This window comes from Mytilus trossulus, chromosome 6 (assembly GCF_036588685.1).
Source record: "Mytilus trossulus isolate FHL-02 chromosome 6, PNRI_Mtr1.1.1.hap1, whole genome shotgun sequence".
Taxonomy (NCBI): Eukaryota; Metazoa; Mollusca; class Bivalvia; order Mytilida; family Mytilidae; genus Mytilus; species Mytilus trossulus.
In genome coordinates this window covers 72624685-72649753 of record NC_086378.1, presented here as the reverse complement: position 1 = coordinate 72649753, position 25069 = coordinate 72624685, and the positions used below count along the sequence as shown (strand labels likewise).

Here is a 25069-nt window from a genome sequence, read left to right as displayed (position 1 = left end):
ATGCGTTGTATAAGTGATCTTTGAATATGAAAATACAACAAACTTGCATGTTTTAGGACAAGTATTTTAGAATTTGTTCTCAAGTGAAAGAGGCAAAGGATACGAACTAGTAGAAAATGAACGCAATTTCATATAAGTACCGAGACTTGTGAACATATTTTAACCGATTGACTGAGAGGATATATCGAAAAATTGAATTAAAAGACAGGCGTGTCTATTTACTGTTTTCTTAAAAAAGTAAAATCTCAAACATGCTTTACTCCGTCCAAAATTCAAAACATGAGGGTCCCAAAAATGGCAAAATAAAAACTTCAAACACATCAAACGTATGATTTACAACTGTCATATTCCTAGCTTGGTTAAGGCATTTCCCTTATTATCAAACAAAATAGGTGGAAATAGGTGAAAGTATCAAAAATAGGGTTACAGCAGTAAACAGTGTGTTATAACCTAACTCACTATGAAAACAAACAAAAACGAAATAAAGAATCACAAGCGGTCATATAGACAACGCAAATTATCACAAACGAAAGACAAGATTATAAAAAATATTACCATTACATAATAACACCATGGCGGAATGTACCGATTCACGTCATGTAACAAACAAACACATGATGCATATAGACAATGCACATTAGCAAAAATGAAGTAAACCAACAAAATTTGATTACCCTGGAGTAATAACACAATGACGGGATGTATGAATTAAGGAACCATGTCGAATATACATCAATTAAAAACAGACTAATCAGTAAAAGTAATATTCATTAAGACAAATAAAATAAAAAATGAATATTTAATTGAGATATTTAGGAAATAGGACGAGACGTTTTCTCACATTACCCTGCTTCGTCAACTTTCTTTCGGATATTTGTGAGGTAGGAGCTGTAAGTTGGGAAATATATATCCCATATGCAGGTGAAGTTGGTGCATTGGTAAGGGGTGGTGGATTGGTAATTTCAAAAATGTCATAAATTCTCGTACAGAGATAACCGTGTGTGTCAAATACAAGGTATAAGTCTAAAGAATAGGAAGTTCTTGAGTAAGAAGTTCAGTTCTTCAGTAAGGGTTTAAGTTTCAAATAGCTATTCTAGTTGGAAATCAACTTAGGAAAGTGAACAAACCTAAATTGAATTTGAATAGACAATTCCATGATAAAAACAAAACTTTTCACACAAATCGATAGATTGATGAACATCATAAACCTTGGAGATCGATACGATGTCTAAATCTTTTTTAAATAGTATTTGTTTAAAATATTATTAGAAAATTCATACGTTTCAGTTCTGTTTAAAAACAAATACTTATATTTCATCAAATTTGCAGGTGTTATTCTATTTGTATTATCAATTACCTGATCTGCTTATGGTCTGTTTTTTCATTTGAAGAAAAAGTTGAGGTATTCCCTACAACACAGCATAAACATATATCATAAATGAATTTGTTAGAATACATCAACCATCAAGTCAGGAGAAGTGGTGTTACACGTAGCTAACGAATTAAAAGGCTTTAATGAATTTCTAAACATTCTTAGAGTTTGTACTTGTGTCTGTGTCTAAACTTACTAATGCAAATTTTACCTATCTTCGTTGAAAATGATAATTTTGGGAAACTTAGATTGAAGTCTATCATTCCTGAGCTGGCTCCACCAATAAGTTTATAATTCGTCTTTTCATCTTCCGCATTAAAACTTACATTTCTTGGGAGATCCTGTTTTGGATCTATACTGGGATACAGTTCATTCTCTTCAGATCGGAGGGAAAGATGTCGTCGTCTGGATCCTTTTTAAGAATTAAAAATTATTTTATACAGAATATAAAAAAGGTAACGAATCGTATAATAGAAATAGACGAAACATTTCAAAGCAAAACTAACAAATTCTAAGTATACAAGCTGAAAGAAGAAATGATAATTTTTAAACTTTAAGAACAGCATTACTAGTTATTTCATTGGACGTCTGATATACAGCTTGTAAGCATGGTGTTGCGCAAATCTAAAAGTATGGATTATCTTATCTGGACTTTATCTTCATATCAATTAGGTTTTGATTTAATCCCCCATAGAAATCTGTAGTCTGCTAGCTGTCTTTCTTATTTTTTTCTGTACAAAAACAGTTTTAATCCACTCGCTAACATATTTCTTCACCCTTCATGACAGGTGTTCATTTGTAGGACTATGGAACAACCCAGGCATAAGAGACCAGACAGGAATTGCGGTTTCACCTCACTAGCAATATGTTTTCCAAGTTTTAGATCTTCTAGAATCGTTATCTAATCTGTATTACCAATCCTAATGGTGACATTTTGAGTGTGTACTCATATCGGCATGTAGTAAATGATATAAAACTAATCTTTCAGTACTTTTCAAAATTTCCTTAACTACTATCAAAGAGCTCATCATAAACCATTGTTAAAATATATATGAAAATTGGTGGAACTAACTATTTTTGGAGATTAAAAACATCTGTGGTTTTTTTAGATAAATAATATGCTTTCGGCGGTCCTTTTCATTCTCTTGACAGTTTTGACTTTCCTACCCTTTACACTAAATTCCACACCATCTTTATTAAATTAGATAAGAAAGCGTTGTTTGATAATATCAAACAATGTTTTCTTATCTAATTATCATAAATGGTGGATCGGTAAATCTGAATGAAATGTATTGCTGCAACTCATTTTAAGCCTTCTTCTCTATATACAATGTATATGCTAGGTATACTGAATGGAGGTGTGATAAGATGATTGAAGCTTTTAAGTTTCTCCTTGATAATATTTATGTACGTTTCGACAACAAAGTTTATCGACAGGCTGTATGTATTCCTATGGAACTTATTGCGCCCCTTTAAACGAAGACTTGTTTTTGTACTGTTATGAATCACAGCTATGACCAAACTCAGAAAAGAACAGTTTAAGTTGCATTTAATTGATAAATTCAACAAACTTACCGTTATATTGATTACATTTCGTCGTTAAATAATCAAGAATTTGCACAATATACTAGTCTGGTGAAATTTACCCCGAGGAACTTATTTTAAATAAATCATATTCAAACGATAATTACTGTCCCCGCCTAGACTCGCATATCTCGTTTTTAAACGGGAAACTCCAACTTAAATTTACGACAAGAGGGACGATTTTTCGTTCCCTATTGTAAATGTTACCGTTTGGATGAGGGTGTTTCTTTGGCACCATCTTACGGTGTTTATATTTCACAACTCTTTCGCTATGCAAGTGTCTGTGGTGACGTTTTTGATTTTAACGAATATAATCTATTTTTTACTGTTAAATTATCAAGCAATGGATCTTGGACCACAAATTACTTAAAACTTTTACTAAATTATTTCATAAACATAAAGATTTGATTTTGAAGTTTAGTTGTTCCTTTAGAAATCTTATTTCAAACGGGATAACATATCCACATTTGTACGGAAATCTTGTGCCCGGAAATTTAGAAACGATCCTTGTTAAACTATCGATCCTATTGAAATAAACTTATTTTCAAAAGTTACCAATTCAACACTGTAATTAGATCCCTAAATATTGTTTTTATTGGTATTGATATTAATTTTGTTATCAGTAAATAAAAATCAAACTCAACATTATTGTTATATACATATTCATTGACCTGTAATCTGTCGATACTATATTGGCATTGCACAATGTCAGGTTTTCTATGACTGTTTATGAGGTCTTTACACTAAATTCATTGGATGGTGGATGCATGTGTACTGATTGTTAATTTAGTCATAGATGTACTATTTAGTTTTAGTTAGTGGCTTTGAACTAGCTGACTTCGAGTATTGTCAGATCTGTACTAAATGTCTTTTAGTTATAGGAATGTATAGTGGCCCGGCTACTTGTATTTGTAGAATTTGTATTTTATCCATCTGATGAGTTAAGCCTTTTTCAACTGATTTTTATAGTTCGTTCTTATATTGTACTGTTACACCACTGCTGTCCCAGTTAGGGGAGGGTTTTGATCCCGCTAACAAGTATAACCCCGCCACATTCTGTATGTATGTGTATGTTTTACATTCTCATTTCGGGGTCTTTTATAGCTTACTATGCGGTATTGCTTTTTGAAGGCCGTACGATGACCTATAGTTGTTAAATTCTGTGTCATTTTGGTCTCTTGAGTATAGTTGTCTCATTGGCATTCATATCGTATCTTCTTTTTTTTTATATCATATGGCGGATGATACGTACACAACAGAAAAATATCAACATGCTGAACCACTCAGTCTCGTCCCTTTTTAAATTATCCAATTTCCCCAGTTTTTGTTCAATTTGCTTGTCAATTTCTTTTATGTGGTCTTTCAATTTGGTTATCAATAGATATTAAAAGGCAACTGTAATATTCCGCTGTTCAATAATCATATAGTGATGGATTGGAACATAGGTAAACTACTCCAAACGTAATTTATAGATATGACTGATGAAACATAACTTGTGTGAGGATGCTATTATGAGGATAAATGAAAAAATCATAAATAATGTGTATAACTCTATACTTGTGTGTTTTCGAAAGATATTTAAAATGCATATAACTAGCAAACCAAGTAAAAGAATATTATTCACTACGCATACAGAAAACTACGTATAGCATGCCTATCATCAGTAAATGTACAATGGCAGAATAGACATCACCATTTAATTACGGTTGGTGTTGATTGAACGATTTTGGACATGAATCTCAAGGCTAGATATGAACTGCAAAATATTCTTGCCTACGACATGCAACTCAATATTCTGCAATGCTAATTGCAGGAATTAGAAGTGTTCAAAAGTGAAAATAATAGTTTCCTTTCCCTCGCAAAATACATCAATTGTTCGTCGCTTGTCAACAATTACATAATTGGTTCAGTTTTGTTTTGCATCTTCTGTAGTCATGACAAGCTCATCCAGCAAAAACAAAGTATGCATGTAGGAGGGATGAACAATTTATAATTGTAGTAAATTTAACAAAGCATTCTTTCCAATGAGACAACTCAACACGAGACACATAAATTAACAGTTATAGGTTACTTTGTTTTGTAGATGGGTTTGATGAACAACAAAAGGTGTGGCCAAAACATTAAACCTTAGACAGCATTTCATACATTATATTTAAATAAAGAACTTTTTTAAATAGCTTAAAACACCAAACATGCAAACATTAAACCATACAAATAGAGCATAAGGCCTACAAAGATATCATGCCATGCAAGACTTACAAATTGTTCTAAGTATTCGTGCCTTAAACGTCTGTAAGAAATAAAGCAAATAACACGTATTGTAACAATCAAATGCATGTATATTAAAACTAGACTTAACTATATCAGTCCACCTTTATTAAACAATACAAATTGAGAATAGTTTGTTTAGTTTCAATGAATCAAAGTTAATCAAGGTGACCATTCTATTTCGCATAGTTTGTTCAATTGTTATTCAATGAAATGGTTTAAACCTAGTAGTCAACACTTCGTTGTTGACATGAATATCAATTATCTGGTCATTTTTATAAATTTCCGGTTTACAAAACTTTGAATTTTTTGGAAAAACTAAGGATTTTCTTATCCCAGGCATATATTACCTTAGACGTGTTTGGCACAACTTTTTGGAATTTTGGATCCTCAATGCTCTTTAACTTTTCACTTGTTTGGCTTTATAAAGATTTTGATATGAGCGTCACTGATGAGTCTTATATAGACGAAACGCGAGCCTTGCGTACTAAAGTATAATCCTGGTACCTTTGATAACTAATTAAACAATTATGTCAATGTGGCTTCACATTTTTTAAATTAAACTTTAAAAGAGAGACGAAAGATACCAAAGGGACAGTCAAACTCATTAATCTAAAATAAACTGACAACGCCATGCCTAAAAATGAAAAAGACAAACAGACAAACAATAGTACACATGACACAATATAGAAAACTATAGAATAAATAACACGAACCCCACCAAAAACTAGGGAGGATCTCAGGTGCTCCGGAAGGGTAAGCATATCCGGCTCCACATGTGGCACCCGTCGTGTTGCTTATGTACTAATGAAGAAAAAAAATTAATGTAGAGCAATTCCAACATGGAATTATTACCTTGATTGCTATACGAATCTACTGTCTCTTTTAGTTTATGTTGTATCTCAGATAGATCTCTCCTGTCTTCTGGGTTGCGTTGTAATAATGCAATGATTAGTTCATAGATACACTTTGGAATACACTGCCATTGCTTTGGCTGAAGGTTATGAAAAACAACCTGGAGTGTATATAATAAATGCAAATGTTATTAAAAAAAAACGTTTTAGTAAGATTACTGACAAATAAAAATGCAAGTGTAAAAACAAATAATATAACATCGCTTAAAACACATGTCATATGCCTGACATGAGGCTAAGCATTGATGCTTTAATGTGTCAAAGATGTGACGGACATGGTATCCTTAGAAACTAATATGGTTTATCTTATTTTGAAAATATGTATAACTCCCTTATAAATACATGTTTCAGTATAGGAGTAATACCACCATTTTGATGCCCTACTAGTTTTTTTTTAATAAATCTGCGGAATTTATCTTTGTTTTCGAACAACTTGGCATGAACAACGTTATATTATATCCAATACTACAGGCACAATTTCAAATATCAAGCTATTGTCTGTAAGATAATCACTAACACTGGAAGTTAACTAATAGTATTTTCATAGTCTTTTTCCTGTTTTCAAGCCTTATTATTCATATAACCTTTAATTTAAAAAATGTGTTATAGAAACACGAAGACAACATGTTTATGAATCAGAATTTATTGTCTGCAATGAAATGAAGTGGTGATTTCCTCATGCAGTCAAATTTGAAAGGGAATATCTTTCAAACCCTTTTTCGCATGAAATTGGATGTAACGTAATATGTTTTATGTGGAATTACAACTTACAGAAACCTTTAGAGGATATATACACATGGAAAAAAGTATTGCAACACCTTGATTTTTTAAAACTTGAAAAATCAGTCTCTTATTTTGGATGGAATATTATAAAATATTTGTAAAATAATATTGAAACGTAGTTAAAGATAAACAGTTATCAAAGGTACCAGGATTATAATTTAATACGCCAGACGCGCGTTTCGTCTACATAAGACTCATCAGTGACGCACAGATCAAAACAGTTAAAAAGCCAAACAAATACAAAGTTGAAGAGCATTGAAGACCCAAAATTCCAAAAAGTTATGCCAAATACGGCTAAGGTAATCTACTCCTGGGATAAGAAAACCCTTAGTTTTTGAAAAATCAAAGTTTTGTAAGCAGAAAATTTATAAAAATGACCATATAATTGATATTCATGTCAACACCGAAGTGCTGACTACTGGGCTGGTGATACCCTCGGGGACGAAACGTCCACCAGCAGTGGCATCGACCCAGTGGTGTAAACAGTTATCAAAGGTACCAGGATTATAATTTAATACGCCAGACGCGCGTTTCGTCTACATAAGACTCATCAGTGACGCACAGATCAAAACAGTTAAAAAGCCAAACAAATACAAAGTTGAAGAGCATTGAAGACCCAAAATTCCAAAAAGTTAACATTGGCTTTAAAACGAACAAAAAATGTATGAACAAAAAAAGTTTTATCTTAACAAAATTTTTAAAACAAAATGAAGTTTTTTTGTTAGAAAAAATGCATTTCACAACTTTTACCGTAGTCGAACTTTACAATGTCAGACATTTCAAAATTAATCTTTAGATGATTGTTCACATCATGGTTGATCGTTTTTCGCCAAAGAATTAGTACTTTGTTTGCAGACTCCTTTCAAACGGATAACCGCATCTTAACGTCTTCTGATTCCTGCCATAAGTTGACTAATTTGTTGCTAAGCTAGCAGCAACCATTCTTGACGAAGGGTATTGTTTATTTAATGACTTGTTTGAACTGGGGTGTCCTTTCATGCACTTTACGCCCAATAGTGTCCCATATATGCTCGATATGGTTCAAATTCGGGCTACGATTGGGCCAAGGAAAATAAACCGAATTCCATTGGAACAATGGAAATTCCTCCACGACGATAATTTCCAATTTTGATGAGCTCTGCACTATATTTAATACGGGCATCTGTGTGTCTGTTCGTAGGCAAAGGTCCCCGAAATGGTATAATCGCACGATAACCAGTAGCGATGAGTCGATCTCGAACAGTTCTTGTTTAAAGGCTCATGTATGGTCATCATTCTCTATTTAGGATTGTTTTGTTTGCAATGGGTTTCCTTCTGACCAACCTTCATTATGCTTTATTTTCCCTAGCAGATGTTATAGGGGGTCTTCTTGACCTCGGAAGGTCTCTTTAACATCGTTTCTTGCCTAGTTTTTATTCTTAAAACGACTTATAGTGGAATGGTGATGACCAACATTTTGTGCAATTATCACAGCGACATACCTGCTTCCCTCATGCTTGATATCTGCCATCTTGCTGAAGCTACGAGTTGTGGATGACCCATTACATGGTGTCAATAACATAAATTTATAAACTTGGTTATTTTTAGTGTTGAAAACAATGAGGGTACAAACATCTGTTTTAGTGTTTACGAGTCCAGTAGCTGCATGTGCAGATAAGAACTGAGAGAGTCGATATTTATTGATTAAACTCAGGTGATATTAATAATGTTTAAATAGTTCTATTTCAAAAAAAAATTAACAAAAAAAATAAAAATTGGTGTTGCAATACTTTTTTCCATGTGTATATATACGTATAAAAATGTGTCTATTTTGACTATCAAAAATTCATGCTACACCTGTTTCTTTAACATGACTTACGTGGCATGTTGCTATATCTACTCACATAAGACAGAACCTTGTCGATACCAAAAGTGTACATCTCTGTATATGGCTGGCATCCATGTGTAAAAACTTCATACAGTAAATGGCCAACCATCCATGCATCTGATTTTACGCTGTATTTGTCTTCCAGTATGCTCTCAGGTGCTGACCACAAGGTTGGAATAAGGCGGTAGTCGTCGGCTGTATAATAATAGCAAAACTAGTGTAATTGATAAACATTTCAAGTAGACAATTATAACCTACAGAGCATTTTTGACAGAATTCACTTGAATACATTATATCATAATTGCTCCTTATTGGGATAAATGAAATATATAAAGAAAAAGTGTATTTTTATCATAAAATTTTCAGCGAGCGTTTTCTTTTCCAAAATGATTTTAACATATAAATTTATCAAGTTCTTGCCTTGTATGAAATCCTTGCCATCTAGCTTTAATGCTATGGAGAAATCATGAAGAACGATTCTTTGGCCACCATCACATATCCTAAATGCATGACTAGTAAGATCTCGGTGAACGATACCTCTGTCTTTTAGAAAAATCACCACATCAACAATTTCCATCACCAATGACGTTAACATTTTGTAAGTCTGCCATTTTGATTGCTTCCGTTTTCGTAAAAGAAACTCATTCAGTGTTAATGAGGATATCCGTTCTGTGATGTAAAATAATGGCAGTGGGTGAATCTGATATGCCAATAGTTGTATCACTGAATTGTGCGTTTTCCCATGCTGCAGATATGTAAGCATTTGTAAACTGTTAATGTGAACGTGTTTTTCCTTTTTGCACGCTGCTGGTTGGCATTCGGTGATTTTGCCTTGAGACAAGCAATGCAATGTAGGCATTAAACAATAGAGAAGTATTTCCTTGTCGTTATAGCTTAAAATTCCTTTGGTGGTTATCCATTTTGGTTCTCGTTCGTTTAAACAAGTATAATTTGGAAATGTAATTCCTGTATATAAAAGCTCCTTCATAGTGTATTGTTGAACAAGTCTGGATACAGGTACTGATTTTTTGTGATTATTAATAAACACGCGCAAAATTCGTTGAACGATTTCGGTATTTTCAACTAAGAACAGAGGTTCTAAAACTGTCATTAAAGACATTCTTGTTTCTTGCAAAACATTGGTATTCATCAAAATTAAATCTAAAACATCAAATAATCCTTCGAGTCTTTCTTTTGATTGAAGTTCCAGGTAAGTATCTGAAAGCCGAAGGTTTGAAATAATCATATAACTTTGATAATTATTTCAATTGAGTACTTGTCGTTCGTTTCGTATGTTAAGGGGAAAGAAGTGTTTTCATGTAGTTCTATGTTATTGGGTGTTTTGGTTTATTTTGGTTAATTTCTTTACAAGGATAAAAATTTACTGTTCGTCACAAATTGTAGAAATAATTTTATATTGAACCTTCCTCGACTTTAACTTGCAGAGCATGCGTAAACTCACCCGCTTAGCTATTCAAATATCTGTTTGCTGAAGTAATAAATCAAATCAAATCAAATCCAAGATGGATATAAAAATTCAGACAAGAAAATGTCTCCATACATTCTTTTAAATATATAGTCTGCTTCGAACAGCGGTATACTAGTGTTTCCTTTATTTAAGGTTTGTTTTTAATTTTCTAACGTATACATTGAAAAACGTATCTGGTTTCCATTTTCAATTATATGAACAAAACGAAAAAGCATAAAAACGTTTTTGTATGTATATGTCGTGTACAAGTTGCGATTTTGTACAGGTTATAACATTTACAAAAATATTGTACATGTTATAACTTGTATAATGCAAAAATACAAGTTATAACATGTACAAAAGTACCTCATACATGTTATAACCTGTACAAAATATTGCTTAAAAATGGTTTTAACTTGTACAAAATTAAAAACAAATCTTTAGGAAGTAAAATATATATTTAAATTCACCAATGCATAAAGAACAACAATTACTAGGCCAGAACGTGTCTTTTCCTGTAGAGGACAATGATCACAAAGTTTCAGAAATATATATATTTCATGACTTTTGTTGGGAAAATGTGATTTCATGTAATTGTATGTTTTTTGCAGTCCATCATGGTTTAAATAAGTGTGAAACTATTTACTAAAAGCTTGCATTTCCTCAATGACAATTACATTAGATACTAGTAACTAAATTTTTCCAAAATATTTAAAAACGATGCCTAATAGTTTTGGGTAATACTCCTCCCTCTCATTTTATAGCATGCAAAGACAAAACAATGTCTTATATGCTTATATTACTCTGTAAAAGTAAGAGAGAGCTGAAATAGTTTTCATTGGACCACGCTTCATTATCAATATCTTTTGATCTACTCTTCAACATGTTTGGCCTTCAGCATGACTTATGTAAATTGATAACTCTATCTTTTTTAATAAACTATAGAATCATTGCATGAGGCAAATGTCATTTTGATGTTTTAAATATATATCCTCTACTTTGAAAGCATGTATCTGTGGCCTTTGGATGATGTCTGCACCATGGGAGGGATGTTGTCTTTTAGACACATACCCCATTTGAATTCCCAATTTTATTTGTAGACACATCTACCTAGCTATCCTCTTATGTCTTTTAGTGTCAACTAGAATGAAAGTATTTTACTATTGCCTTCAAAGTGGACACTCACAATTATAATTAATCAAATGAAGATACATGTATGTCCATAGATAGTCATAAGAGGATCATAAGACATGGCCTAAGATATATCTAATGATAGGTCTTAGAAATGCTTCGTATACCGACCCCTAGACATTAACTGTATCAAAAAAGGACAAAAATCACTAACATGAAGGAATGATAAAAGAAGTTATGAAAATGTTATTGAGGTCAAAATCATCTGTAACAGTTGCAATAATAGAAACATATCCTTATTTTTCGATTTTGTACAAGTTAAAACCATTTTAAAGCAATATTTTGTACAGGTTATAGCATGTATGAGGTACTTTTGTACATGTTATAACTTGTATTTCTGCATTATACAAGTTATAACATGCACAATATTTTTGTAAATGTTATAACCTGTACAAAATCGCAACTTGTACACGACATATATATGACAAAGACAAAAGAAAGAAAAATTCTTACCATTTCTGAGAAGAAGATAACAACCGGTTGTTACTAATCTAAGTATAATATCTTGAAAAGTACTATTTTCTGATTGAGGCTTGTGTTTCTTTTCAACAAGAAGCCTGGTCGTACACTTTAATTCCTCCACATACTTACTACAATCTGTAGAAAGGAATATCTAAAACAACATTAAAAGACATTATCAGATCATTCACTAGTTTAAATATAATAGATTATTGGTAATTACATCATTAGCGGTAGCAATGTTCTACATCAGATGTCTTTTCGGTGAGGTTCAGACTTCTTGGCCAAAATATTTGTAGAAATAACATGTGCGCAAACGTTGATGAACTGACCAAAAACCGAGAAAGACCTAAATTAAAGTATACCCAAATCAGGAGAAGGAATCCGAGTTTTGCATGAGTGAGATATTTCATTAATCTAAAATTATTTCTAAAATTTTATATCAGCTAATTCAATCAACAATATCCGTATTTTTATGCCAGTACCGTGATATAACATATAATGGATTTAAAATTAAGTAAGAGTATCACATGAAAAATTTCAATCAGCATGTGAGGTTAAAAAAAAGACATATTTATATATAGTGATAGTGGAGTATCGCAAATAAATGACGAACACTTATGTTTGATGCCTGCAATGATATCATTTTTAATCCCTTCATATTCTGTATTGGTCTGTTCTATCTCGGGAGCCTGTAACCTAGTTTTTATTGTGTGTGGCTGTATATCATAATAGGTTTTTTTTGTTGCATGTTTTATCTAACTATAATCGGGCCATTAATTTTCGTGTTTGAATTTTTTTACATTAAAATGTCTGGAGTGATAGCTTACTATGCGGTAATTAATTTTGCTGATTGTTGACACTAATACTGTCTTGCTATATTTAACTACATCATTTGGTCTTTGATGGAATTTTGTCTTATTGGCATTCATACAATGAATTCTTATTGTATGCTGTACTTAATTAATGTCAAGTCTAACAATCTATCTCGCAATGAAGTACAACTGTCTAGTATTGCTTAAAGAAAAGTTAAGCATTGTATAAACAAAACAGAGCAAGAAAAAAGAAGGTCTTACCTTATTTATGATTCCGAATAAATGGGAATACTGGTCTACAAAGTTCGTCGTCGGAAAACTTTGTCCTTCTGCACTACTCTTAGGAATTTCCCATTTCGTTGATGACTGCATCTGTTCCGTTAGCAACTTTATTGCGCTCAAACGATGACAGACTTTTGACGTTCTAAGAGATCGGTATCTTTTTTGGCATTTTTTGCACATGTTTGTTTTCAATGTCATTTGATTTTCACTATATTTTCTCCGAATAATTGATGCCAAATTAAATAGTATCAAAAGAAGATCTGGGGAAGAATTGGCAATAGTGAAAACTTCAATTACTGCATTAAACGCTTGATAAAAATCTTCCGCATTTCCACAGTACAATTCTGTTTCAATTGTCTCTTCAAATAATACTGGAATTACTATGTCTGTGATAGTTTCACTGCCTATGTGTAAAAGCTTCGCAATACCTTCAATATTAGTCCGCCTCAGGCGTGGCAGCACTTTAGTTACAATATACCTCTTAAAATCCTGTTGACGGAGATCTTCTATTGCGCCAGGCAATGTGTTAAATTGAATCAATTCGTCAATTGTTAGTGACCAGTCTTCTGAAATAAAAAAAAGTATTATTCATGTGAATGCTTTCCGCAAACGATTGACAATTCTTTATCACGAATTGTAACGGTAAATTTGCATTCTGAGAAACAACAATTCGCGTAACTTTTTAAAGAAAAAAACTTGTATCCATAATATTTATATAATTATGTCTTTTAAATAGATATTAAAAGACGTGGTATGAGTGCCAAAAATATTTATAAAAAGTCAAATCAGAAAAATACATAACCTTGAGCAAAATTCAATCGGAAAGTCCCTAATCAATGGCAAAATCAAATGACAGAACACGTCAAACGAACGGACAAACACGGTCATATTAATCCTGACTTGGTATAGGCATGTTCAAATGTAGAAAAGCATATATAACAGTTTTTGAAATCAGGACATACAATTGTGACATATTCAATCATAAAAGGGAGAAGACATCACTTATGAATGTTATAACTTGCGTCCAATTCCTTTTGCTTTATACTTTTGCAAATGAAATATATTTTAACTTAAACAAACATATACATGTATCTTTCGTTTACTATTTGCTTACCAGGTGGGAAGTGCAAAGAGTCTTTAACGAATATTCCTGAAGTATTATCATCTGATTCTAATCCTTTTGTTGGAACAAAACGGTTGACTGTCGTACTTTGGAATTCCTTTGATATCGGTAGATCTGATAACAGTTGATATTCTGAAGGCACACGGGAAAATCCACCTGTTGGCGAACGAATGCTACTATATAAAAGGTTTCTATCTGTTTCTGGAGATCCAGCAGTTCGTTTTAACCCTATGCTTAGATATGTGAATGCAGTATGCGCGGAGCATACGGAAGTATTTGATCCAACTGAATCATTCAACCTTAGATTATTACTATATAAATTGACCTCTGAATCAGATAAACTGCCTCTGAAGTCATGTCTGTCTTTTTGCAAGCTAGTTGCATCACTGTAACTGGTGTGTTCGTAAGATTTTAGAAAAGTGGTTGGTCTTCTTGGTGGTAAGGGTGGTGCCCCAGAATTTCCGACTCGCTGAGCAGGATTATTAATACAGTTTTGACGAGTCGGTGATCCAAGTTCGGCATACGGCATCTCTTCTTCGTACTTATCGACCATTATTTAGCTGCAGTCCTCTAAATCCTTCGTACAAAATATAAAAATATATATGTCATTTTATAATTTTTGGCATTCTGATTTAGACTTTACTAGGGTTGCATCTTTAACAGGTACATTTGCATATTTAGTACTTTTTGAACTGAATCTTACTAAAGTATGCAAAAAATACCGCTTGATGACTACTCGATCACTCAAGCCAATTTTACTGGCTTAGCCCAGTAGTCAGCACTTCGGTGTTGACATGAATATCAATTATGTGGTCATTTTTATAAATTTCCTGTTTATCAAACTTTGAACTATTCGAAAAACTAAGGATTTTCTTATCCCAGGCATAGATTACCTTAGCCGTATTTGGCACAACTTTTTGGAATTTTGGATCCTCAATGCTCTTCAACTTTGTATTTGTTTGGCTATATAACTATTTTGATATGAGCGTCACTGATGAGTCTTATGTAGACGAAACGCGCGTCTGGCGTACTAAATTATAATCCTGACACCTTTGATAACTATTTACACCACTGGGTCGATGCTTTTGCTGGTGGACATTTCGTCCCCGAGGGTATCACCAGCCCAGTAGTCAGCACTTCGGTGTTGACATGAATATCAATTATGTGGTCATTTTTATAAATTTCCTGTTTATTAGACTTTGAACTTTTCGAAAAACTAAGGATTTTCTTATCCCAGGCATAGATTACCTTAGCCGTATTTGGCACAACTTTTTGGAATTTTGGATCTTCAATGCTCTTCAACTTTGTATTTGTTTGGCTATATAACTATTTTGATATGAGCGTCACTGATGAATCTTATGTAGACGAAACGTGCGTCTGGCGTACTAGAATATAATCCTGACACCTTTGATAACTATTTACACCACTGGGTCGATGTCTCTGCTGGTGGACGTTTCGTCCCCGAGGGTATCACCAGCCCAGTAGTCAGCACTTCGGTGTTGACATGAATATCAATTATGTGGTCATTTTTATAAATTTCCTGTTTATCAAACTTTGAACTTTTCGAAAAACTAAGGATTTTCTTATCCCAGGCATAGATTACCTTAGCCGTATTTGGCACAACTTTTTGGAATTTTGGATCCTCAATGCTCTTCAACTTTGTATTTGTTTGGCTTTATAACTATTTTGACATAAGCGTCACTGATGAATCTTATGTAGACGAAACGCGCGTCTGGCGTACTAAATTATAATCCTGGTACCTTTGATAACTATTTACTGACCATTTGAGTACATCCTTATCCATGATTTTGTAAAAGTTATCTATAGACACCGGTTTTATATCCTAACTGCATTCGCAATAATATATGTAACACGAGTTTCAGTTTGAAATAAAAGTTGAATAAAACAAGAGGAAAGTAGCTAACCGATGTTAGAATCTAGTAATAGAAGGTTGCCCAGTATCGAAACAAATGTCTAGTTAACGAGTTTACGTTCACGGATAACACACGGCTATATTTATATGCAAACTATTGGAATAAATCTTTATATTTTCCAATTATGAATGTCGTCGTAAGCTCCCGTGGTCACGTTTTTCAATTTTTTGTGGTTTCTAAGGGTACCCAAAGATACATCATCATACAGGCCATCTTCAACACACAATATACAATTATTGCTTTTGTGTTATTTGTTCAAATGATACTCATCATTTAGCTTAAAAATTAAATTTATCTTAAAACGAAAGCTGAAAAGATTTATATAATTTAAGTATAAGTATTTCATGATTTTAGTAAGACTATTTTTTTAGCTGAAATTTACAATATTTGAACTTAAGAAAAATTTATTGCGTGTTACTTTCACGAGATTCTTACTCTGAATACATAAATATGAGGTCATAATTTATTACGACATGGTTCATATGTGTGCCAAATATCTTTCGTGTAATGTTAATCGGTGAAAGAAAATAGCAATTTAAAACACAGGTTTATGGCACGCCGTTATTATATTTATTCAATTTCGAGATATCTTATTTAGTTAAATAAGATATCTTATAAACTAATTGAGATATCTAAATAAAAAAATGAGATATCTTATATATTAATTGAGATATCTAAATAACAAGATGAGATATCTTATATATTAATTGAGATATCTGATTTATTAAATAAGATATATAATATGTTAATTAAGATATCTTATTAAAATGTTTATAAAGATCTCTTATTAAATATATAAGATTATTTAAAATATAAGATATCTCTATTAATTTAGGAGATATCTTATTAACTATATAAGATATCTTTTATATAGTAAATAATAGAGATATCTTATTTACTTAATAAGATATCTCCATAAGTTAATAAGATATCTTATAAAGTATGTATTTAAAAGATATCTTTATAAAGAAGTAAGATATCTTATATACTTTATAAGATATCTTATTAATTAATAGAGATATCATATTAACTTATAGAGATATCTTATAAACTCATAGAGATATCTTATAAACTTTTAGAGATATCTTATTAACTTATAGAGATATCTTATTAACTTATAGATATATCTTATAAACTAATAGAGATATCTTATAAACTTTTAGAGATATCTTATTAAATTATAGAGATATCTTATTTAATTGGTTATAAAGATATTTTATTTAATATATAAGATATCTCCATGAATTAATAAGATATCTCTATTAGTTTATAAGATATCAGTATTAATTAATAAGATATCTTATAAAGAATGTATTTAAAAGATATCTTTATAAAGAAGTAAGATATCTTATATACTTTATAATTTATTCTTATTAACTTATAGAGATATCTTATAAACTAATAGATATCTTATAATATAATAGAGATATCTTATTTACTTTCAAATTAAATAAGATATCTTATAAAAATTAAAGATATCTTAATACTTAATAAAATATCTTGTTAAATAAATAAGATATCTTCAAATTTGAATAAATATAAAAACGGCGTGCCATACAGGTTTAATGATAATTCTGCCTTGATACAAATACGCTTTTTCTCGTGTCGTTAATCGTTTTGTAGCTTACACTATCAGGTCATTAACTAGGACAATTGTCACTAACTTCATTTCTCTTTTTTGCTTGTAAGGCCGTTAAACTACCCATGAGGCAATTGCCTCACTAAAATTTTAGCACTGATTTTTTTCCGACGTAGTCGGTATAGTTTCGGTTTGTGCCCTTTGAACTTAAGAACGCTTAACTATGGCAACAGAATGCGCATGCTCGAAAATCCTTTCTGTGATTGGACAAAATGCTGTCATGGTGGGTGATTTGGTTGTGTTTGAAAAAAAACGTCTCGTTAGTTATATCGTGATGGAAAGCAAGTGAAAAACTATAAATATTTGATCTAGATCTTATAAAGATTTATATTTAATTAAAATAATTGTTTCTCCAATTGCTCATGGCATCCATGACAGCTGTTTATTCGGGACAATTATATAATTTTTAATGTAAACTTTGTTGCACGAACGTACATGACTTTTAGAACGCACCTACGTATGTAACATTTCCGCGGGATTTTGGTGAATGTAAACAGAAAGATACGAGGACCTTGAGTCATTGTGCTTCTGAAGGTTATCGAAATGATAGTTTTATACATATACTCAAATTTGATACGTCGGAGATCTTTTTCAAAGATAGTTCTTGTTTATACATATATATAAATAAAATAGTCATTTGTTGTTCTGTCTCAACTTTAATTTCTTTAACTTGTTGTCATTCCTTTTAAACTATTCTTCCTGGATATAACTCAGCATCTCAACGGGTGATGTTTCTCCATTACATTAACCTAGTATTAACGATAATCATCATGGATCTCTAGCCGAAAAAGGAAAAGCGACACAGAAGGTAAAGAAGGCCGGAATAATTCTATTAAAATAGTTTTTTTGTGAACAGAGTCTGAGTATTGTATAAAACATCATTAGACATTCCAAAAACGATAAGTAGACTGACAAATCAAGAACTGGCCTTCGGAAGGGGGCATTCCTGTCTGCGTATTTATTTCTCCGTTTCACCAACTTTTAACAAATCAAGTACTTGGCATTGAGAGGGGGCAATACTGTCTGCGTATTCATTTCACGAACTTAAAATCTTTCTCTTTACAGTTAAATTAAAAAAAATATGAAACATGCATGGATTAGTTTTTATCCATGTTTCTTTAACCTTAAAAATTGAAAGAATATCTCGTATTCCAATTTGATATTATTGAGTAATGGTAGAACCTTTAACACAGGATTTTGTCTTTACTTATTCGGAACTACGGAATTTCGTTTCTTTATATTCGGGGTTTCGGAATCGGACACCCCTAACCCCTTATCCCTATATTTATAGATTCTGGAACTAAAATACCACCAACTATTTCCAGAAAAAATTTGAAATTACGGACCTAAATGTTAACGTCAAAAACTCTATTTCAATTCCCCTGTACCCATATCATATATACATTTTTTTTCTTACTCTATAGATAGAATCATAAACATGTATCTTATCTCATTCTATCCCTAGTTAGGGCCCCGCCGACTAAGGCGGGTCGCCCTATAGTGATAAGTCTGTCCGTCCGTCCGTCTGTCCGTCCGTCCGTCTGTCCGTCCGTCCGTCCGTCCGTAACACTTTCGTGTCCGCTCCATATCTAGAGAACCATTATGATTTCATACTTAATACTTAACATGATTATCAACCAACACCAGAGGGTGTGTCATGTTGTATGTACAACTTTCTAGGTCAAAGGTCAAGGTCAAAAAATTTGGTTTTAGTTGACAACCCCCTGTCCTGTGGTGAAGATCGTGTCCGCTCCATATCTAGATAACCGTTATGATTTCAAAGTTTATACTTGACATCCATTTCAACAACCACCAGAGGGCGTGTCATGATGTATGTACAACTTCCTAGGTCAAAGGTCAAGGTCAAAAACTTTGGTTTAGAGTTGACTACCCCATGTCCTGTGGGATTGTGTCCGCTCCAAATCTAGAAAACGGTTATGATTTCAAAGTTTATACTTGACATCCATTTTAACAACCACCAGAGGGCGTGTCATGATGTATGTTCAACTTCCTAGGTCAAAGGTCAAGGTCAAAAACTTTGGTTTAGAGTTGACAACCCCGTGTCCTGTGGGATTGTGTCCGCTCCAAATCTAGATAACCGTTATGATTTCAAAGTTTATACTTGACATCCATTTTAACCACCACCAGAGGGCATGTCATGATGTATGTACAACTTCTTAGGTCAAAGGTCAACGTCAAAAAAACTTTGGTTTCAGTTGACAATCCTGTGTCCTGTGGTGAAGATTGTGTCCGCTCTATATCTTGAGAACCATTATGATTTCAAATATTATACTTGACATCCATTTTAACCAACACCAGAGGGTGTGTCATGATGTATGTACCACTTCCTAGGTCAAAGGTCTGTCTGTCTGTCTGTTGGTCTGTCCATCGCTAACAAATTTGATCCACACTATATTTTGAGAGGACAGCTGTTATTATTTCATACTTTATACCTGACAAACATTTTCAACTTAACATATATATAAACCAACACCAGAGAATGTGTCATAATGTATGCATCCTAGGTCTAAGGTCAGTCTGTCAGTCTGTCCATCCGTTTGTTGTTCTTAACAAATTGTGTCCGCTCTACCTCTCGAGAACCGTTAATATTTCATACTTTATACTTGGTGGGTCATAATATATTGAAGGCATAATTCTAAAAATATGTGACAAATATCAATTGGGCAGCACCTTTAAACATATTGTTCAAACATCAATCCATACATCCAGAAGTCACCTTAGAGTAGTCAACAATTAGTTCACATCATGCAGTCATATCACTATTATACTATGAAAGTAAGATGAGAATATGTATCAGTTTTAACTTAAAATCTTAGATTGAAATCACACATGAGACTCCTTAGAGTAGTCAACAATTATTAGTAGTTCACATCATGCAGTCATATCACTATTATACTATGAAATAGTACTATCACTATTACCCCACGTTATTGACAGCGGGGCCCACAGAGATGGCTTCCATCTCAATGATATCTAGTTTGTCTACTCTTTGTCAGCATAAAAACGAGTTTAATATTTTGTAACTGTTACTGTATGATGGTGCTTACAGACAATCTTAATTCCCTTTTGCAAACAAAACTGTTACTACCGATACTGCTACCGAATTGCTGAGGGAGAAGGAATTGGAAGAAGACATTGCTCATTGTTTTGATGATAATGTACTACCTTTAGAAACACAGCCCTGAAACGATTGAAAACTTGGAAAAGAGCATGCATGAGTGGCGAGAGATTGTGCGGTCTTGCCATGCTCCATGTTCAACATGATAAGGATATTAGCAGACCAAATTATGATTCTGAAACGATTTGACTGAACCGGCCATAGAAAAATTTGGCAAACTCTACTGAATCGAAGTTTGTTCTATGTTCTGGCAGCAGACTCAAATCTGTGATGTTGAGATGATCATCTCACATATAAATTAATATAAAGTTGTTAAAATTTGGTGTAAGTAAAAGTCTTAAAATATGAAAAAATATATATATAAAGTGTCCAAATTTAAAACATTATCAAACTCTCTAAAAATGCCTAGAATGCAGAATTTTGCACTATTCATTTCATACCCTCCAAAAAAAAATTCGCCTCGCTTCGACTCGCTTCGCTCGGCTCAATTATTTTTGCCTCAATAAAATAAGATGCCTAGTTACGGCCGTGGCTTGTTGTGTGGTCGATTTGTGTATTTGAAATAGTCCATTTAGTTTGAAGATCGTTGTTTTTTAATTGGAAACATTTTTTGTTGGTTTTTCTATCTTTAATTGCTTTTTTTATTGATAGTTTTGTTGTAATTGTAATATACAAATCAAATCCTTCGGTCACGTTTCAGAAACTAACAGACACAACTGTATATATATATATATATAGTTATTTTAAAGCTGAATCAAAATCTTGTTCGTCTGTAAAAGTGTTTGATGTATCGAAGGTAGTCAAATTCCTGACTGGAGAAAAAACAGGCGTTAATCTGATTTCTTGCATGGCGAATCGATTGTTGAGCATCATGATAGATCAACAGTTAATATGATACATGAGGAAGTCATATTCTAACTAGCACTGCCAAGGACCCTAAATCAGCTCAGAAGGAGTTTTCAGGTTTTAAGAATTATTTGTACGCCCGATGATAAAGATACTCGCATGATTTTACATGCTATTCACGAAGACAAAGAGTTCGTTGTAAAGGAATTAAGGGTATGATAATAATAAAGTCACTAGATACAGATGTTCTGATCTTATGCGTCCATTACTTCCCCTCCATATAGCATACGCGCGATCTATGGTTTCAAACAGGCACTATAACTTGCACTCAGGATATACGCCGCTATATACCTGTCCACGAAATATGTAAAAGTCTCGGGTTTTCCAAATGCCAGCTACACAAGCTGTAACATGATGCGATACAACGTAATCGGTCCTTTTTATGATCGGTAAGCGCACTGTTTGTTTAGTCTTGAAGGACAACCCAAATGATTTCACCGATTTGTCAAATATTTCTAATTGTGACATCGATGAATCTATATATGCAGCTCGAAATCTTGATGTTAGGTTAAAAGATCTTAAAGTCAAAACTCAAAATAGATCATTGTGACCTAAACAAATTGAGCGTAAAATTGGATACAATTTAAAATTTCTCCCTTGTTAAACTTCTTCCTTGTGAATCTTCTTTTAAACAATATGTAATAAGAGCTTCACTACAGACGTAAATTTTATGTCTTCCCATTTGGCAAAAATACCCTGACATTCTCCTCTTCGGTTCGAATAGGAAAGAAGAATGACTTGTTCCTGTCTATCTCAAAGGTCAGATGTTATCCGAATTTCTGCAAGATTAAGTTTGTTCTTGTAAGGGGAAATTTGTGTTTTCAAAGGGTTGCATTTGCTTCGAAAAATATCTATCATGTATAGATGTATAAAATTGAGAATGGAAATGGGGAATGTGTCAAAGAGACAACAACCCGACCAAATAAAAAACAACAGCAGAAGGTCACCAACAGGTCTTCAATGTAGCGAGAAATTCCCGCACCCGGAGGCGTCCTTCAGCTGGCCCCTAAACAAATATATACTAGTTCAGTGATAATGAACGCCATACTAATTTCCAAATTGTACACAAGAAACTAATATAAAAATAATACAAGACTAACAAAGGCCAGAGGCTCCTGACTTAGGACAGGCGCAAAAATACGGCGGGGTTAAACATGTTTGTGAGATCTCAACCCTCCCCCTATACCTCTAACCAATGTAGAAAAATAAACGCATAACAATACGCACATTAAAATTCAGTTCAAGAGAAGTCCGAGTCTGATGTCAGAAGATGTAACCAAAGAAAATAAACAAAATGACAATAATACATAAATAACAACAGACTACTAGCAGTTAACCGACATACCAGCTCCAGACTTCAATTAAACTGACTGAAAGATTATGATTTAATCATATGAACATCAGGTACAATCCTTCCCGTTAGGGGTTTAGTATCATACCATCATAACATATATGAGAAGAACCATGTCAGTCAAATGACATATGTTAAAATGTAAATACTCGTCTGGTTGCAGTTAGAAACATTGATGACGATGTATAAGATTTCATTTTTCTGTATGTACCTTATAAATCATTGTTAGCTATCGAATAAAAAGGTTGAAGATACCAGGATTGTTATTGTATACGACAGGTGCGCGTTTAATAAGGATTCAAAACATTTAAAAACGAACAAATGACAAAGCACTTTTTGGGGCTCAGTGAACTTCATGGCGTAAGACCATAGTTAATAAGAGCAAACTATTCTAGTATTAAAATATCTTTATTTTTTTATATGTGGAAAATGATTGTAAATGTTAGAATGTTTATAGGGTGCCGGTTTCTTTATTGAAATTAATGAATTAAGCTACAAGCTATATAGAGAGAGCATACTTCATTAAATGTGTGTCTTTACTTTGTGAACCAGGAACAATATTATCCTTTAAATTCGGAATAAATGCAATTTACATAATAAATGAGTAAATTTACAGCTGAATTAAAATATATTGCACGAATAAGACATGTGGTTCTTGTACTTACGTTCAATCAATAGATACTTTTATCATCCAAAATTTCAATACATTCTTACGTAAGATCACAGCTAGGTTTCCATTTAAAAGTTTATGACTTGGTGACATACCCGTATAATCAATGATGCGATTTGTAGGTCGTTGATAAACAGATAAACTTTCCCTAAAAATAGTTAGGCGGTGTTTGTCAATAAAAAGGCATCTTACCTTTTAAGATCATTTATAAAATGTATATCAAATTGTTTCGGTATACATGTATTGTAACATGCAGTACAAGACAGTGAAATATTTGTATACTTGAAATCATAATCGGAAAGAAAATACACACCTAAACACGACGTAGTTAAAGTTCTCAGTCAATCCGCATTATCAAATTACTTATGTACTCGTACGTCTAATAAGTCAACATATAAAGCTAGCAGACTTATTCTGTTTCATTGGTACATGTACTCATACTAAATCTTCTTGCTTATGTTAGCTGTATCTGTAATGTATGGTGGCCGGTTAAGGCCATTTCGCGTTTTCGCGTTTTCGCGTTTTCGCCCATCATATTATATTGGGCGAAAACGCGAAAACGCGAAATCGCGAAGTCGAAAACGCGAAAACGCGAAGTCGAAAACGCGAAAACGCGAAAACGCGAAGTCGAAAACGCGAAAACGCGAAGTCGAAAACGCGAAAACGCGAAATATTTTTTCTTTCCGATTTCGCGTTTTCGACTTCGCGTTTTCGCGTTTTCGCGTTTTCGACTTCGCGATTTCGCGTTTTCGCGTTTTCGCGTTTTCGCGTTTTCGCGTTTTCGCGATTTCGCGTTTTCGCGTTTTCGCGATTTCGCGATTTCGCGATTTCGCCTTTTCGCGTTTTCGCGATTTCGCGTTTTCGCCTTTTCGCCTTTTTGTCTCGGTACCATAAAACAAAATCTTAGATATCAATTCGTGGATTATAATCCAAACCCGAAAGTTGAATTATCGATTTTATATATATCTATGGGGGTTGTTGTTGTTTGTTCATGCAGGTCATATGGTCTTATTAAGGAAGGCAGTAAAAATCGTAAATTATTTTGTAAATTAGGCCGTTAGCTCGTTTGAACTGTTTCATTTTTTTGTCGGGGCATTCAATGTTCAAAGCCACACAGTGTCCTTTGATCACTTTCTATTTTAAACATATTTTATTTGATCAAGTTCAAATTGGATAAGACACAAGTCAAACAGATTTATGAAGTCTTCTCCATTTAACATTTTTAGCAATATAATACAAAATGTATGTATGAGCATTCATGTATAGAATGGTATATCTATAAGTATATATTGATTTATGTCAAA

The 25069-nt window shown here is 32.9% G+C and overlaps 1 protein-coding gene across 1 annotated transcript; it reads right to left on the bottom strand.

The window, feature by feature from the left end:
• Positions 1-1533: 1533 nt before the first annotated feature.
• Positions 1534-24042, bottom strand: LOC134722993 (uncharacterized). The gene is made up of 8 exons (XM_063586623.1): positions 23761-24042; positions 14118-14703; positions 12983-13569; positions 11901-12060; positions 9186-10006; positions 8805-9002; positions 6080-6239; positions 1534-1784 (listed from the first exon to the last, which is right to left on the bottom strand). Exons 2-8 carry the CDS (start codon positions 14677-14679, stop codon positions 1534-1536), a joined length of 2739 nt encoding a protein of 912 aa, XP_063442693.1. The 5' UTR covers positions 14680-14703; positions 23761-24042.
• Between the last annotated feature and the right edge of the window lie 1027 nt (positions 24043-25069).

Coding starts and splice junctions, on each gene's coding strand:
- LOC134722993 (XM_063586623.1), bottom strand. CDS start 14,679: ATGGTCGATAAGTACGAAGAAGAGATGCCGTATGCCGAACTTGGATCA. Junction 13,570..14,117: donor CTCTTTGCACTTCCCACCTG/GTAAGCAAATAG, acceptor TTTTTATTTCAG/AAGACTGGTCACTAACAATT. Junction 1,785..6,079: donor AGATTCGTATAGCAATCAAG/GTAATAATTCCA, acceptor ATTCTTAAAAAG/GATCCAGACGACGACATCTT.